The 16,358-nt window shown below is 41.4% G+C and overlaps 2 protein-coding genes across 3 annotated transcripts in view; both read left to right on the forward strand.

Moving 5' to 3' along the window:
• Positions 1-10,899, forward strand: septin5b (septin 5b). Its single transcript, XM_076986634.1, has 13 exons — positions 1-43; positions 200-355; positions 540-550; positions 2,626-2,716; positions 2,835-2,921; positions 7,075-7,198; positions 7,650-7,784; positions 7,940-8,057; positions 8,258-8,359; positions 8,742-8,838; positions 9,202-9,337; positions 9,508-9,610; positions 9,775-10,899. Exons 2-13 carry the CDS (start codon positions 313-315, stop codon positions 9,835-9,837), a joined length of 1,110 nt encoding a protein of 369 aa, XP_076842749.1. The 5' UTR covers positions 1-43; positions 200-312; the 3' UTR covers positions 9,838-10,899.
• Positions 10,900-11,101: 202 nt separating this feature from the next.
• mctp1b (multiple C2 domains, transmembrane 1b) overlaps positions 11,102-16,358 on the forward strand; it is a 44,664-nt gene continuing 39,407 nt past the window's right edge. Inside the window, exons 1-2 of one of the 2 annotated variants that reach the window (XM_076986550.1) lie at positions 11,102-11,237; positions 11,509-11,776. In XM_076986550.1, the coding sequence (XP_076842665.1) occupies positions 11,615-11,776 (162 nt within the window). In that variant the 5' untranslated portion in view covers positions 11,102-11,237; positions 11,509-11,614. Of the gene's footprint in view, positions 11,777-16,358 lie in introns of both variants that reach the window. The other variant, XM_076986549.1, reaches the window with a different exon arrangement.

Raw genomic sequence — 16,358 nt, forward strand, 5'->3', positions numbered from 1 at the left:
TCAGCAGCGCAAAACGATGGGCGAAATCTTTTTGAACCATATGGTTTGAACATAAAAATACCTTTGTTTTCTTATTCATCAATAGCTTGTACTAGTATAACACACTGAAAAATCGTAGTCCATATATTTGCATTCTCAGTAGCATACTAAGAATTTCTAGTCGATTTATCAACCATGCATTTTTGCTTAATATATTCAGAACAATCTTTCGGCGACGACAGCAGTCCTGCGGAGGTTCTGTTTAGGTCCGCCCACTGCTGTCGTACGTAACGCGCCGAACACGCCGATTGTTTCAGCTGTTCAGCCAGGAATATGATGGCGAGTACCAGGTACAACAACCGGCCGCTTAAATCAGGTAAACGAGTACGTTCGGTTGTGTTGGTCGTGGCGCGTGTGTAACCGCGAAGCTAAGTCACGTATTATAAATATAAAATGCTGACAACTATTGTATTGTCTTCCACGCGTGAAATGATGGGCGTCTCCCCTGTTCATCTGCCCTGTGCATCATTTTTGAACACCTGCTACGCCCGCTACGACAGAAGAAGGGGAGGTAAGATCTTGTAGCTGTTTATGTATCATGAATGCATCAAATGAGCCCATATTTATGATTGTTATGCTAATCGTGTGGTCGCAATCAGTGATCCGATTATCATGTGATGGAGCTGTGAATAGAAATTTAGTTTAAAATTTAGTTTAGCCTAAATTGATCTATAATCGGTTGCTTTTCGATTTACTGTGGATTCGGTACACAAATAACACAAAATATTACATTATAATATATATTACGTATAATATATATTACATTGCCTCTGCGATTCAGGAATTAGAAAATATGCCTAAAATCTTACTGAAATGGACCAGTAATACAGCTATTAAACGACTAAACTTCCAAAACCCTGCATCACTGCAGGGTGATGTTAACGTCACAGCTCACCTCTTTCTGGTGCGCAGAGACTTGACCGCTTTATTTCTCGTCATAGAAAAACACTTAAACAACACAATGTAACTCCAAGTCATCCACACTTCGTATTCAGAAAGGAAGCAACACTGATTGTGAATCAATTTCAACTGCTCTTGTGCAAATGGAACAGACAACAGGTAGAAATGACAGATTTTCAACTGATTTCAAAGATTTTTATTAATTGAGATCTAGGATGTGTTATTTTAGTGTTCCCTTTATTTATTTTTTGAGCTATATTATATATATATATATATATATATATATATATATATATATATATATATATATATATATATATATATATATATATATAAGTAGGATTTACATATTCCATTTCACATTCATATAGGATATAAGATAATTGGTCTCACAGGGTTAGGGTAGGGCAATGAAATTATATCCACATAAATTGTCCTACACTGATGTGCAATGCATGTCACATTTCACTGAGAAAGGAAACTGATCTAGTGGGTTTGTGATCATCGCTCTGGAAGGTACATGTGTTTTGACTGGTGTGCCCAAGTTTTCCCTCTGGATTCCTGGGTTTGGGACTGGGTGTGCTTCTGTTCTGAGCTTGTCAGTCCTTTATAGCAAAAACACACACTGCAGTTTACTAATAGGCTACTTGTTTAATTTGAGTTATAAATGGGCATGTCATTTGGGAAACTGGACTACGCTGTTTACTTTTCATTCCTTGTAACAGCCTGGGCAAGTGTAGCAATGAATGATCTCAGACATTATGACATGGCGTTCATTCAAAGTTCATTCAAAGTCTTTTGACTAATCACTGTTAATTCTGTTCTGCAAATGGTGATGCTGTGATGGTACAGTAGAACCTGCTGTACATTTATCATGTTTCAAAAGCCTGAAGATCTAGTATAGATAAGCAGAGTTTAGGATGAGATAATTATGTAATTTTATAGATGTGGACAGCTTGTTCGATTTTATTTAATCTCTAACACCCTCCAGAATGAACTACTATCCATCCATCCATTATCTGAACCGCCTAATCCCGCTAGTCGGGGTCACGGGGGGCTGGAGCCAATCCCAACATCTCCGGGCGAAGGCAGGGTACACCATGGGCAGGTCGCCAGTCCACCGCATGGTCAACACACACGCACGCACTCACACCTACGGGCAATTTAGCATGATCAATCAACCTAACACGCATGTCTTTGGACTGTGGGAGGAAACCAGAGTACCCGGAGGAAACCCACGCAGGCACAGGGAGAACATGCAAACTCCACACAGAGCAGCCCAGACCGAGAATCGAACCCAGACCGCCTTGCTGTGAGGCGACAGTGCTAACTACCACACCACCGTGCCGCCCTGAACTACTATCTCCTCCTTAAAAAAATACTTTCTCATCTTTCATCATGGGAAAATGTTGCAGGAGTTCTGGGAATGTCCTACTAACGAAGTTGGTACTGATTAAGAGGAGGGGAGGTGGGGCAGTCAGTCCCTTCACAACCTCGCTGGCCTAGAAGCAGTGCATCGCTAATGGAGCGTCTCTTAACTAGCATCTCTTAGCATTTTGCCTGCTCAGATATGTTTTCATGTGGCATCAGGTAGTCACAGCTAAGTGCGTGTAGCATCAGGCAGTCAGGGTTAGGTGTGCGTACTGTGGGTATTATTACAGTAAAACATGGAGCTCTTTCTTGTAGGAGAAAGATTATGTGGGCTTCGCCACCCTCCCAAACCAAGTTCACAGGAAATCTGTGAAGAAGGGGTTTGACTTCACCCTGATGGTGGCTGGTGAGAAACATCTATTTGCCTTTCTGAGAAGCCTATTTGAGAGGTGTCCATTTGCAGTGCAGAAATACACGGGTGATCTTCACTGGTCCCATGAAACAACTGCTGTGTACGTTTTCAGGAGAGTCTGGTCTGGGGAAGTCCACACTGGTGAACAGCCTGTTCCTTACAGACCTACACAAGGATCGGAAGCTTCTCAATGCAGAAGGTGTGTTGTGGACTCGGTGTGCATAAAAAAATAATAATTTCATTTCACATCAAATAGATACTAGTTCGTTCTAAAGATTACAATGACAAAGTTCTTTACATCTAGATGAAGCCTAGGCCTACTCCCAGATGAAGGTTTTGTTGTTTACGTAACTTAAACTCGTTAATCGGAGCTTCCCAGCTGTCACGGTGAGGCGGCCCCCTACCGGTCGCCTCCGTCCACAGCGGCTGTTGTTGTTGTTGTGTTCGTCCCTCAGGTGGGCGGAGCCCGCGATCCGTCTCACCTGAGGGTCGTTTGCAGGGCCGGCGTCAGGACATATACAGTGGGGGGGCGTCAGAAAATTTCGGGGTGGCGAACGTAAGTTGTTGACGGGGTGGCGGGGGGTCGATCGATCGCCAGTGGTTGGCCCCACAGCGAACTAGTAAGTCATTGAATCATAAATATAGATCAGAGGTAAATAAATCCTGACCCCTGAATAATTGGGTCTTATTATTATGGGGGTGGGACACTTCACCTGAGGGGGCGACAAGCCCCCCCCCATGGCCCCGGGCCTGGTCGTTTGTTTGCCTATATAGGCCTATGTCTTGTCTTTGTACCTGTTGACCACTGGTCATTATATCCTTCATCTGGATCAAAGTCAAGGGTTTTTGGCTTGCACACTTTTTTTAAACCTTCCATTTTCCCTGAGACTTGGCGTGATCGCTTCCTTTTTATTTCGCTCACCCTGCCCGTCACACCAGCATGTTTCCTTAATCAGTTTTAATGCATGTACGTTTGGCAACATGGCACTTTTTCCATTTGTAGAGTAAATCAAGTGTAAATCAAATTTATGGCTCTAGTTTCGTGGACAGCGCAGGGCAGCATAATTACAAAAAACGTTGGTAGAGCATCTGAACTTGAACAGTAGGTGTGGTTTTGTCTCGCCGCCGCAAAATCCAATCGGATTACTCCTCATTCCGTTTAAAGCGGTCGTGAGTCGCCGATGTAACGTAGTGAAAGCAGCGAGCATGCAGCTCAAGCACAAAATCGCTGCAGGCGGAGCCCCGGTGGGCGTGGGCAAAGGGCGGAGCATGTGTCAATCATTTTCGAATGCAGCCAATCAGATACTAGACTTTCGTTGTTAGCGGAGGGGGGGTTGTAAATGGACACAAATTAAGTATTAAATCGCGATCGATCGCCATGTATAAGCGCCTCCGCCGAGCAGAGCGTTGAGGAGCGATTTCGATTGGAGGATCGTGCTCTATTTTTTATTATAAATTTTTTTGCTGATGCTGGTCCAGCGTGTCGCGTGCCAGTGATTATGCCTCGGCGTGCCAACGGTGGCCCGCGTGCCATAGGTTGCCGACCCCTGCTGTAGAGCCTTTGAATATTAAAACCATTGTAGAAATTTAGCTCAGCAAGTAAAGTAAAAGAAGGACGCGATCACACAGTCTCATTGAAAATGTAGGAGTTAATGAATAAAGTGCACCAACGCAAAACCCGTGACATAAGACAAATAAAGTTTGAAGACTAGTATTGTTTTGATAATCAAATGACGATGGAGTGTTGGGAGTTATTGGACAGAGTTGATCAAATCAGAGTTAATCCAACTCAATGACTCCCGCAAAGATGTAATTAAACTCTGCCCACGAATTTCTCATGGCGAAAGATGTACACGGTGAGCATATATATATATATATATATATATATATATATATATATATATATATATATATATATATATATATGATGTAAATGATGCAATACGTGCAATAAAGGAAAAAAAAACATTAAAGTGCCGTTCCAGAATAAAGTATTTTAAACTTTGATTTAAAAATGTCTAAAGTCATGGCCAGGCCCGTTGACAGTCTTGCTAGGGCCCGGGACAAGAAAGTTTAATGTGCCCCCCCCCTCCCCCCGGCGCACGTCATTTGAATTTCGTCATTTGACAATCCTTGTGTTAGGTCATATAGTATATAATATAGCCACACATCAAAGCTGTTTCTGACAGCTGACTGGTTATATACTTGCACGGACGTAGTTTTAGGGGGGGACGGGGGGGACATGTCCCCCCCACTTTTTCAAAAGCCGGTTTTGGTCCCCCCCAGTTTTTACAGTTAAAACCAAATATTTAAGTAGCGACGAAGTCATGTCCCCCCCCCCATAGGATCATGCAGCTCCGAGCTCCGCCCCCCCCGCTCAACAATTTTCGTTCGCCACCCCCCCCCCCCCCCCCCCCCCCCCCCCCCCACGTCCATGTATACTTGACGCGTCGCGAGCGGCGCGAGGGTTCGCGCGAAAATGACGCAATCGCAGTGGCACCGACCGTGTGCGAGGGCCTGTCCATTCGCGAGGTCGTGCACCTCGACTTTTGTAACTTCGCGCGCGACGCGCTTCAGCGCAATGAACAAAGTCATGTTTGCAGGGTTCATACACCTTTATAATGTGGAATTAAAGCACTTGTACTTCACTTTAAAGGTCCATTTCAATATTTTCCAGCACGTTAAACTTAATTAAGTTAAATATTTATACATATACTCGAAATAATTCGCTTTTTATCACATTATTTAATGGTTGTTTATTTTCAAAACGCCCAATCTTAACGTCTTCACGAGAACTGTTCAGTCAGACAGCTATTTGTTGTGAAACGAAGTATTTACAATTTCAAGCATTTTCAAGTACTTTAGCCTAAATTCCAGCACATTCAAACCTGGAACACAATGCAACTTTAAAATTTGTCAGGTAAATGTTTTTCCTTTCTTTTCTGCGCTCCAGATTTCTGTATTTACTTTAACTATCCACCACTGTATTTCCCGCTGTTGGGCGGGTACCAGCCGGCTACGGTCGGTGCTGGATCAAACCATTTTCCAGTGGGAGGCGGGGGTGTATGCACTTAATGGAAAATATGCAGATAGGTAAAAAACATATATATTTGAGCCATTGAGCTTATTATGAGTACAGAATTTTATATTAATGAAAGATTTCAAGATTATTAAAAAATTATAGACTTTAAATAAAAAATAAATGGCTGGGCTCTTTGATGGGCCCCCCTGGCCCTGGGGCCCGGGACAACAGACCCGGTTGTCCCCCCCTGTCGACGGGGCTGGTCATGGCTCTTCTGTTTTTATTCAGCTACTTTTGTGTAAGAGCGGCATATACTTCTGTTTAAAGAGCTTCTCCGTGCAGTTTCCGCCTTCTTTTGGCAGATCTGTTAAGATGATTGGCTGCAGTAAAAAATGATTGACTGCTAACTCTGGCTGATAATTGGCTTAATAAAAATTGATTGACAACAAAAGTCTAGTATCTGATTGGCTGCATTCGAAAATGCATGCTCCGCCCTTTACCCACGCCCACCGGGGCTCCGCCTGCAGCATTACATACCTGTATATGGCAAAATCGGAGATGAAGCAGGCGCACCTGAGAGGGACGTGCAGACCCGCCGCAATAAAGTATGAGACACTAGTTCACTATGAGAGTATTCGCATGAAATAACGAATGTTCCGTGCATAACAGTGTGCCGAACGTCTTATTCAAATGTAATTCTCATTACAAAATTGTTTTACTTAAAAAAAAGATGTATTTTTTATCAGTAATTGGGAAATATATTTTATTGTGGTGATGTTCGTGGTCAACATCCTGTTGTAAGAAATTAGACCTGGGCTTGCGGGTCCAGGCCCAAGGAAACGGTAGTGAAAGCCCTGCATTAAACCAAGATACCTTTAATGTATCGTCGAAGCGGCGGATGTTAAATATTACAAACCGTGTTGCGCCTCTCCATCCCTATAGAAGCCCATTCCTGCCGCTTGTAGAAAAAAAGTCTATATAGTATCTCATAATTATGTCGTAGTAGCCTCCTAGTATCTCATATTTATATCTTACTATCTCATAATGACTTACAATCTCTACTAAGATACTAAGTCATAATTATGAGATTGAAAATCATTATTATGATACAGTAAGATATAAATATGTGATACTAAGTCATAATTATGAGATACTATATATGGACTTCTGTTTTTCAAGCGGTGGGAATGGGCCTCCATACTATCCAGCTTGTTGCGGGTGCATTTATTTATGTCCACAACCACGAAATTGGAGCCCATGTAGTCTCTTGAGGGTGTACGTTCTTTAAAAGTGTAACAAACTAAATTCTGTAATTGTGTGTAACATTTAGAGCGGATCAGCCAGACTGTGGAGATAACTAAACATACTGTTGACATTGAGGAGAAGGGGGTGAGATTGAAGCTGACCATAGTGGACGCACCAGGGTTTGGTGATGCCATCAACAACACTGAATGGTATGTATCTAAGACAAGACAGGCCATATATACACTTTCACATACAGTAGCATTTGAAAATCACAGGTGAAATCTGCTTGTTTCAAACCCTATGTAAGAGTTTGTAAGGCTACTGGTATCCTGGGAAAGTCCAGTTAGTTCAACATTATTGTTTTGTGTAGCTGTAATTGCGTTTTGATGCACAAATCTGTCAAGACTGCTGCCAAATATATGGTGATGTATCTATCTGACAGAGGACACCATCAAAACATGCAAATTAGAAGAATGTGTCAGATGCTTTATGAACGTGTTAAGCTCGCAATGTTCTCTTTGTAAACTGTGAAACCCTTAGCAGACTCTTACTGCTTACTGCCTGTATATCTTGATGTAACTTATTGGAAGCTTCAGAAAACAATTCCATAATTTGGGCAGATTGATCAGAATGCATAATGTGTGCTTTCCTGTGCTCTAGCTGGAAGCCCATCACCGATTACATCGAGCAGCAGTTCGAGCAGTACTTTCGCCATGAAAGTGGCCTGAACAGGAAGAACATTCAGGATAACCGTGTTCACTGCTGCCTGTACTTCATTCCTCCGTTTGGACATGGGTGAGCGCTTATGCACTATCAGCCCTTTTCTTGGGGAAAACAGGGCAGCATAAAGGTGTAATCAGGTTCTAAATGGGGTTTTTATTGTAAAAGTACAAGAGTGTCAGGTGCTGAATGTCTGTCTCGTGCTTTCACTCTTCTGTCCTGCCTCTCAGTTTGAGACCAGTGGATGTGGCATTCATGAAGGCACTTCAGGACAAGGTCAATGTTGTTCCCCTTATCTCCAAGGCTGACTGCCTGATGCCAGCAGAGATGAGGAAGATGAAGGACAGGGTAAGGGGGGGGCATTTCACACGCCACAGTCAGATCGCATGCCTTCACCCACACAAACGTTTGTGTCTTTGTGCATTAACGTAGGCAGTGTCAGGGTCGCTGTAATGTGTTTCAGTGGGTTTACTTGCTTGGTGCATACTTCATACTTCATACTTGGTGCATACTTCATACTTCATACTTGGTGCATACTTCTGCTCAAGATAAGAGAGGAGATTGACACTTTCGGAATCAAAGTGTATCAGTTCCCGGACTGCGATTCTGACGAGGATGAGGAGTTCAAGCAGCATGACCAAGAGCTGAAGGTCAGTGTTCTGACATGTGATTCGTGCACACACTTACAAGTTTGATAGATGGGATTGGCAGTAGTGTTAGGAGATAAAAACCAGCATTTGTATTTATTTGTATTCTCACTGTTTGGTGCCATATACTAAACACAACAACCGATTAGTACATCTGAAACATTAGCAGTAATGAAGAAAATCTGATTTACTTTAAATCAAGAATGTATTTAGTTGGCATTTTAGTTAATCTAACTCTTGGAAAACTCTAGAAAACATTTGAGTTTGTGTGATATTCCCTGGCTGCAGACAGTGAACGAAATGTTGCTTTGTCAGATATTTTTTTCCTTGAGTGCTGATAGCAGTTGCAGGTGTGTCCTCTGAAGCGTTGTGCTATGCGACGCAGGAGAGCACACCGTTTGCTGTGATTGGGAGTAACACAGTGGTGGAGGCTAAAGGTCAGCGAGTGAGAGGAAGACTGTACCCATGGGGCATCGTGGAAGGTCAGCTCAACAGCACCAAGACTTATAATTCATGTGTTATATTTACATTTATGGGATTTAGCAGCCATTGATAATCTGTGTACCCATGTTGTCCATTCATTTTAATTCGAGTGTGTGTGTGTGTGTGTGTGTGTGTGTGTGTGTGTGTGTGTGTGTGTGTGTGTGTGTGTGTGTGTGTGTGTGTGAAGCATTTGTGTATTAATTTAAAGTTAGCACTCCTTGTTAGGGATTTAATCACTATGATTGTACAAAAGACAGCAGTGTGTGTGCCAAATGAGCTCCAGTCTCACCCCCTTCTCAAATGGCACAATGGCAATCCTCGTTCTTGGTTTTTCTCTTGCATGTTTGGATGTTTGCCTGCAGTGGAGAATCAGACGCACTGTGACTTTGTGAAGCTGAGAAACATGCTAATTCGCACGCACATGCATGACCTGAAGGACATCACATGTGACATTCATTATGAGAACTACAGATCCCAGTGCATACAGCAGATGACCAGGTGCATGGGATTTCTACAATTTTCACAATTAATACATCAAGTGTTAGCAACATTAGCATTAGCATCTTTTTTGCAGTTTGATTGATCAACAGGTAAGCATTTTGAAATACAATAGGACAAGTATGTACCATTGTTTTTTATAATGAATTAAAGCAACTTGTCTTCTTTAGCAAACTGACTCAGGATAATCGTGTGGAGAGTCCCATCCCTATCCTGCCACTGGCTACCCCTGATGTGGACACAGAAAAGCTCATCAAAAAGAAAGATGAGGAGGTGAGAAAACGGATGCTGTTTGGTTTTTGGTTCTAGCACGGAATGAAATGTAAGAGAACTGACAATTCTGTTCAAGAGTTCAAACCAGATCTGAGTAATGAACGCCACCAGGCACCTGAGCGTTTGTGAAAGATGGCTGACACTCTCTCCTCGTCCAAATGCAGCTGAGGCGGATGCAGGAGATGCTGCAAAAAATGCAGCAGCAAATGCACGAGCACGATGTGTGAAGGTTCGCACGGAGGAGCCCGTCGCCAGCACCTCCACACTCATGGACAATGAGGAGGTGCGAGGAGGAACGTTGAACGTGCTCCTGTCTGCAGTGCCCTTCACACAAACACCTGAGCACAATGCCACAGTCTGGATTTCAGTATTTACTGAATCCATTTTCAAATGGATTTCAGTATTTGCTATTAAAATGTTATGGTGGCTTTTAGGTGAAGGGAATACAGTCGGTGTAATATCAAACGTGAGACTGGGTGCCAAGCCACTCCCCTGTCTGAATATTAATACTCTGATTGTGCTTCTAATTTTAGACAGTGATTTTTTTTTTGTTGTTGTTGTTGATGTATGGTAGGCTACATCAAAACAAGGTTTAATTCATATTTGAATGTTTAGTAGTTTATTTACTTTTTATTTACTTTTAAATACTTTTAATTTTAACACTATACTACTACACGGTTTTATTTACAGTGAATGCTCCATGTTGAATGAAAAAAATTTGTGAGTTTATTTTTATTTGCAGGTAGAAGAAAGGTTGAGAGGGTGTGTCGAAGTTAAAGTTGGACGAGTTGCATTTTTTATCTAACACATTTATTATAAAAGTAGCTTAATGTAAGCTTTGTTTCCCTCAATAAGAGTATTTCCACTAGTTCTCCACGTCATTTATTTCTGTCATAATAAACATATACTGTACTGTAAATATTTAAAGAGCTTATGTTCTGTTTGTTTATAAAACTTTAACCTTAAGTTTATACTTTTAAAAAATCCGTCCTCTGTTTGCTAACTACCAACTGTCGTAATGAGATTCCCCCATATAGACATTTGTCTTTCTCTTTTATACAGACGTTTTTGTGACTATTTTTCTCTGACGCTGATATTGTAAAGCAATATGATGGCAAAGTCCGATTTTAAAATATTTCTCTTTTGCACGAGTCTTGTACAATGTCAAATATGCATATTGGTTCCTATGGTCATGATTGAAGATTACACTGCATAATCACATATTTATATTATTATTATGTTACGTGTTTTAGGTAAATTTCTCTGCATGTTAAGCAGTGGTTGTAATGGTTAGCAAATTTTATGGGAAATAAAATAATTTTTTCTCAACTGGGTTTGTTCGCTTTGGCAGAACAGACGTATGTAATGTTTTACAGCATTAACGTACTGCCACTCAAATGAACAGAAAGGTCTGATCAGGCTCTGGGTCTGATGAGGTATGAGGAACAACCACGAGAAAAGGGGCGGAGTCGGACCTAACCTAACCTATATAACGCAAGTACATTAACTTTTAAGCCAACTAGCTTTTATCTTATATCACCAGAAAATAATTCTAATTCATGTAGGCTGCTTTCGGGATATAGTGTTTTTACAGGGTGAAAATTCTGGAAAGCTCTAAGACAATAAGGTTTGCTTTATGTAGGCTATTATCATAACCTTAACTCGTTAAGTTGTTGTCGGTGAAGCATGGATCGACAACCCACTGATTCTGGCAAAGCAGATTCTCTGTCCCACCAGAGCAACTTAAGGAAACCCTTTCAAGGGAAATCTAAGCCATTTTTAAACTCCAAACTATTTAAGAAGGAGGTGAAAAAAGATAGCGTTGCTGCGCTTTTTAAAAAGAAAAAACAGCATGGTCTTATTCGAGGGATGTCTAACTCCCAGCCAAATCTGTTTAGCGGTGCTCCAGAAGCGGACCCGGAGGACGAGACTCGCTGTGACACACGGGACTCTGGACAGTGCGGAATACAAGCGACAACATTGCTTGGTACATCTAACACAGATATGGTGCGCACAACTGGCCAGGTGAAAACAGCTGACCGTTCGCTGCCCACCATCTCGCATTTGGTACCACTACATCACAAAGACTCCCCTCGAGATGCACCATGCCTTCAGAGTGCCGTGAACGCGGCGGTTGGGCAGGAACTGCGGGACGAGAGTAACAGGGTAAGTCGATTAAGCTGAGTTTCAGATCCCTCACGTAGCACGTTATTTTTGGTGTATCAGCAATTAATGGGTTGAATTCTGTATCCATTAAATGTGCCATTAAATTATACGAATACAAATAAAAGCACGTACAGTAGTGTCCGATTGTATCTATTAAACTGCAAAAGCCTGAGATTCCAGCGAGTGTACAGTGTGGGACCAGTGTTTCGCATCTCCGTGGTAGTATGTAAAGATCAACTGACATGGTAGTTGTTGCAGTATGACAGCCTATGTGTATACTTGTCATTGCATTCCAAATGCATAATGGTCGCTCAGATATCTCATCAACATTTGTTATATGTTGGGGACATCTGGGGAAACACTGGGGGAAATCCTTCCTTCAGACCACATACATTATATTGCCAAACGTATTTGCTCACCCATCCAAATTATCGGAATCAGGTGTTCCAACCACTTCCAAAGCCACAGGTTTATAAAATTAAGCACCTAGGCACGCAGACTGTTTTTACAAACATTTGTGAAAGAATGGGTCGCTCTCAGGAGCTCAGTGACTTCCAGCATGGAAATATAATAAGATGCCACCCTTTGCAACAAATCCAGTCATGAAATTTCCTCACTGCTAAATATTCCACAGTCAACTGTCAGCTGTATTAAAAGAAAATGGAAGTGTTTGGGATGACAGCAACTCAGCCATGAAGTGGTAGGTCACGTAAACTGATGGAGCGGGGTCAGCAGATGCTGAAGCACATAGTGTGAAGAGGTCACCAACTTTCTGCAGGTCAATAACTACAGACATCAAATCTTCATGTGGCCTTGCACAAAGCAAGGTTCATAAATACAAATACTTTTGGCAATATAGTGTACCTCTGCCTCTATACACCTGCCTTGCATGGACATCTCTTCTATGGTCAGGTGTAGCAGAAAGAGTATGCGCTCACACGCCTACATCTGCTCACCCTCTGTGTCTCTGGCGAGCAGTTTCCAAAAACGTGAAGCAAATCCAGTCTAAGACGGCTAAGACAGACCAACTCCACACTACACAGTTTAGTACTTTGTTTGTTTTTACCTGATGGGATTCTTCAGCTAAATCACAAATATTAATATTCAACTATGTATATTTCTGATGCTAGAAATAATTCTCAGGTTAGGATGTAGCTTTCTATCACCATGGGGAAATACATTAAGAATCAGCCTACAGAGCTTTGAATTGCAAAACAGCAATGTTGTTGAAGCAAGACAATAACAGGGAAGTTTGTTTAAAAACTAAATGCTGAGGTCATTTTCAGCTTATGCACTTCCTGTGCTAAAATTCTTGTAATTTCCTGAGTACTAACCAACAGCAAAAAGTCCTGAATTTAGAGGCCAGAATGTAGAGGCCTGTAGTGTTATGACAGAAAAGTACTGATTAACATGTCCTCTGAATAAATGAGTTATAAGTCTGGCAGAAAGTACACACTGAGTAAAATAATGTTTGCATAATCAAATATTTTTTCAGGATCCAGGATGAACAAGACAAAGTTTCACATACTTACTCTCCAAACATTTTACCTCAGCAAAAAAGAGAAATATAACATTTATATTTTTATTGGTTTTTTCATTTGAAGGCAGTTTTGTGAGGAAGATACAGCAAACAACCAAAGTTGACTTAGAAGAGCAATAAAAAAAATCATCAATACCATTACATCAGCAATATAAGATGATTATGATTGTTCATCCATGATGTTTACTGTAATTAGATCTTCATAGCACTATTAAATGCAGCATATAATATCTTCATAATTATAATGACAATGATTAAAAATGATCACACATTCACTTGTTGTAAGCATAGACATGAGCATATATGGAAAGCCTTGGTTTGGAGTTTTCTGAAGTGGTGATCTTTCTTTGACTTTCTTTGACTGTGTAACTGAGTTCTGTTTAAGTTTGTATTTTGTGTGTAACATGTTTGTTTTATTTGATATACCACAGAATGTGCAGCGTTCTTGTAATCAAAAGTTTAGCTAGCTTCCTTCAGAATATACTTACAGTATGCACTGACTGTGACTTATAGTTGCGTTGACAACATGACTAAGTATTTTGAGTGCATTGTTCATAGTCAATGATACACAGTTAGATATTCTGATGGCACTGACAAATTGATTGACCTAAACAATTGCTTTTGAGGCAAAAACAAAGAATTCTGAGTGAAGTATGTGCTTTTGCAGGTATTCATTGAGTTTTACTGTTTGCACTAACTATTTTGAGAAATGCACTTGTTATGATGCCAATGTAAACCATAATGTGAGAAATGTACAAAATAGACTATAATATAAGGTCTGTACTTGGTATTACCTGTAGGACCATAAGCTAATGGGACCAAAAAATAACACGGAACATACACTATAATGCAAAATGTATGTAGACTGTATTATTCACGCTGCAATTTTTTCACAAAAACAAATCTGAAATTTAGAAAAGACAGACAACTGTTTGACTGGAAAAAACTGAAATTAGAAACTTACTGTACTATACACATTCAAAACAACTTGAGCACATACAGCCTCCACTTGTTGAGGTGTGAAAATAGAACCTCTACCGCCCCTATGAGCTATTATTGATGTCCTATATGATATAAGAATGCAAAATAAAATTGAATAACATTTCAGAATTTATGTCAATGTGCAGCATTACATTTACCGCATTTACATTTACGGCATTTAGCAGACACTCTTATCCAGAGTGACTTACAAAGTGCTTTGCATCTGATCACAGAATTCATCCTAGGTAATAGTACGGATAGGCCAGAATTCAAGATATCATTGATTCAGACTACTACTAAATTACAGGAGTCAATGCCATTACCTAGTGTTTTGCAAGTTAGACGTTTGCCAAGAAGCACAATTAACCATAAACAGACATACAATTTAAGAACAACGGCAAGTGGTATCAGATGAGTTAGTGCTCTGGTAAGAACTCAACAAACAGGTGAGTCTTCAGTCTACGCTTGAAGATAGCAATAGACTCTGCAGTCCTAGCAGCTAATGGAAGATCGTTCCACCATCTTGGAGCCAGGACGGAGAATAGTCTGGAGCTTTGTCTTCCATGAGACTTTAAACATGGAGTTTCGAGTCGAGCCAAGCTTGAGGTTCTGAGTGTTCGCTGGATGGATCGGCTTTTTACCATGGACATCATGTAGGGAGGGGCCAGTCCATTTTTGGCTTTGTAAGCAAGCATCAAGGTTTTATAACTGATGCGTGCCGCTACTGGAAGCCAGTGAAGAGAGCGTAGCAGAGGAGTCACATGTGAGAACTTGGGGAGATTGAAGACCAGTCGTGCTGCAGCATTCTGAATTAGTTGTAGAGGTCTGATGAGCCGTATAGGAAGACTCGCAAGTAGGGAATTGCAGTAGTCCAACTTAGAGATTACTAGAGACTGCACAAGCACTTGAGTAGCTTCCTGTGAAAGGAAGGGTCATATTCTCCATATGTTGCAGAGGAGAAATCTGCAGAATCTGGTCAGCTTTGAAACGTGTTGAGAAGGACAACTCATTGTCCAAAGTTACACCCAGGCTTCGAGCAGTTTCTGATGGTGTTAACAGGGTGTTCTCAAAGGAAACTGTGAGGTTGTTGTATGGGTTTGGGGTTCCTGGAATGTACAGAAGCTCAGTTTTGCTAGGTTGAGCTTCAAGTGGTGAGCAGTCATCCATGAAGCAATATCTGCCAAGCATGCCGAGATATGCCTAGAAACCTGGGTGTCAGAATGAGGGAAGGAAAGAATTAGCTGGGTGTCATCAGCATAGCAATGATAAGAGAAACCATGAGACAAAATAATGTCACCAAGGGAACGAGTATATAAAGAGAAGAGAAGAGGGCCTAGGACTGAGCCTTGGGGGACTCCAGTGGAAAGTTTACATGGATTGGATGTAGATCCTCTCCATGTTACCTGATAGGAACGGTCTTCAAGATATGACTCAAACCATTTCAAATGACTCGAATGTGTGACTGAAACACATTTAAGAGATGGTCCTGGTGCTTGCTGGTCTTTCTTGGGTGCCCTGGAGCTTTTTTGGCAACAATGAAACCTCTCTCCTTGAAGTTCTTGATGATGCGATAGATTGTTGACTGAGGTGCAATCTTTCTAGCTGCGATACTCTTCCCTGTTAGGCCGTTTTTGTGGAGTGCAATGATGACTGCACGTGTTTCTTTAGAGATAACCATGGTTAACAGAAGAGAAACAATGATGCCAAGCACCAGCCTCCTTTTAAATTGTCCAGTGGTGTCATTCTTACTTAATCATGACAGATTGATCTCCAGCCCATTCCTCATCGACACCCAAACCTGTGTTAATGGAGCAATCACTGAAATGATGTTAGCTGGTCCTTTTAAGGCAGGGCTGCAATGAAGTTGAAATGTGTTTTGGGGGATAAAGTTCATTTTCTAGCCAAATATTGACTTTGCAATTAATTGCTGTTAAGCTGATCACTCTTTATAACATTCTGGAGTATATGCAAATTGCAGTTGGGGTTAGGTGCTTTGGTCAAGGGCACCTCCGTCATGGTCTCAGGTCTGGGAATCGAACCCACGACCCTCCGGTCACAAGA

Source organism: Brachyhypopomus gauderio, unplaced genomic scaffold (genome assembly GCF_052324685.1).
Source record: "Brachyhypopomus gauderio isolate BG-103 unplaced genomic scaffold, BGAUD_0.2 sc47, whole genome shotgun sequence".
NCBI lineage: Eukaryota > Metazoa > Chordata > Actinopteri > Gymnotiformes > Hypopomidae > Brachyhypopomus > Brachyhypopomus gauderio.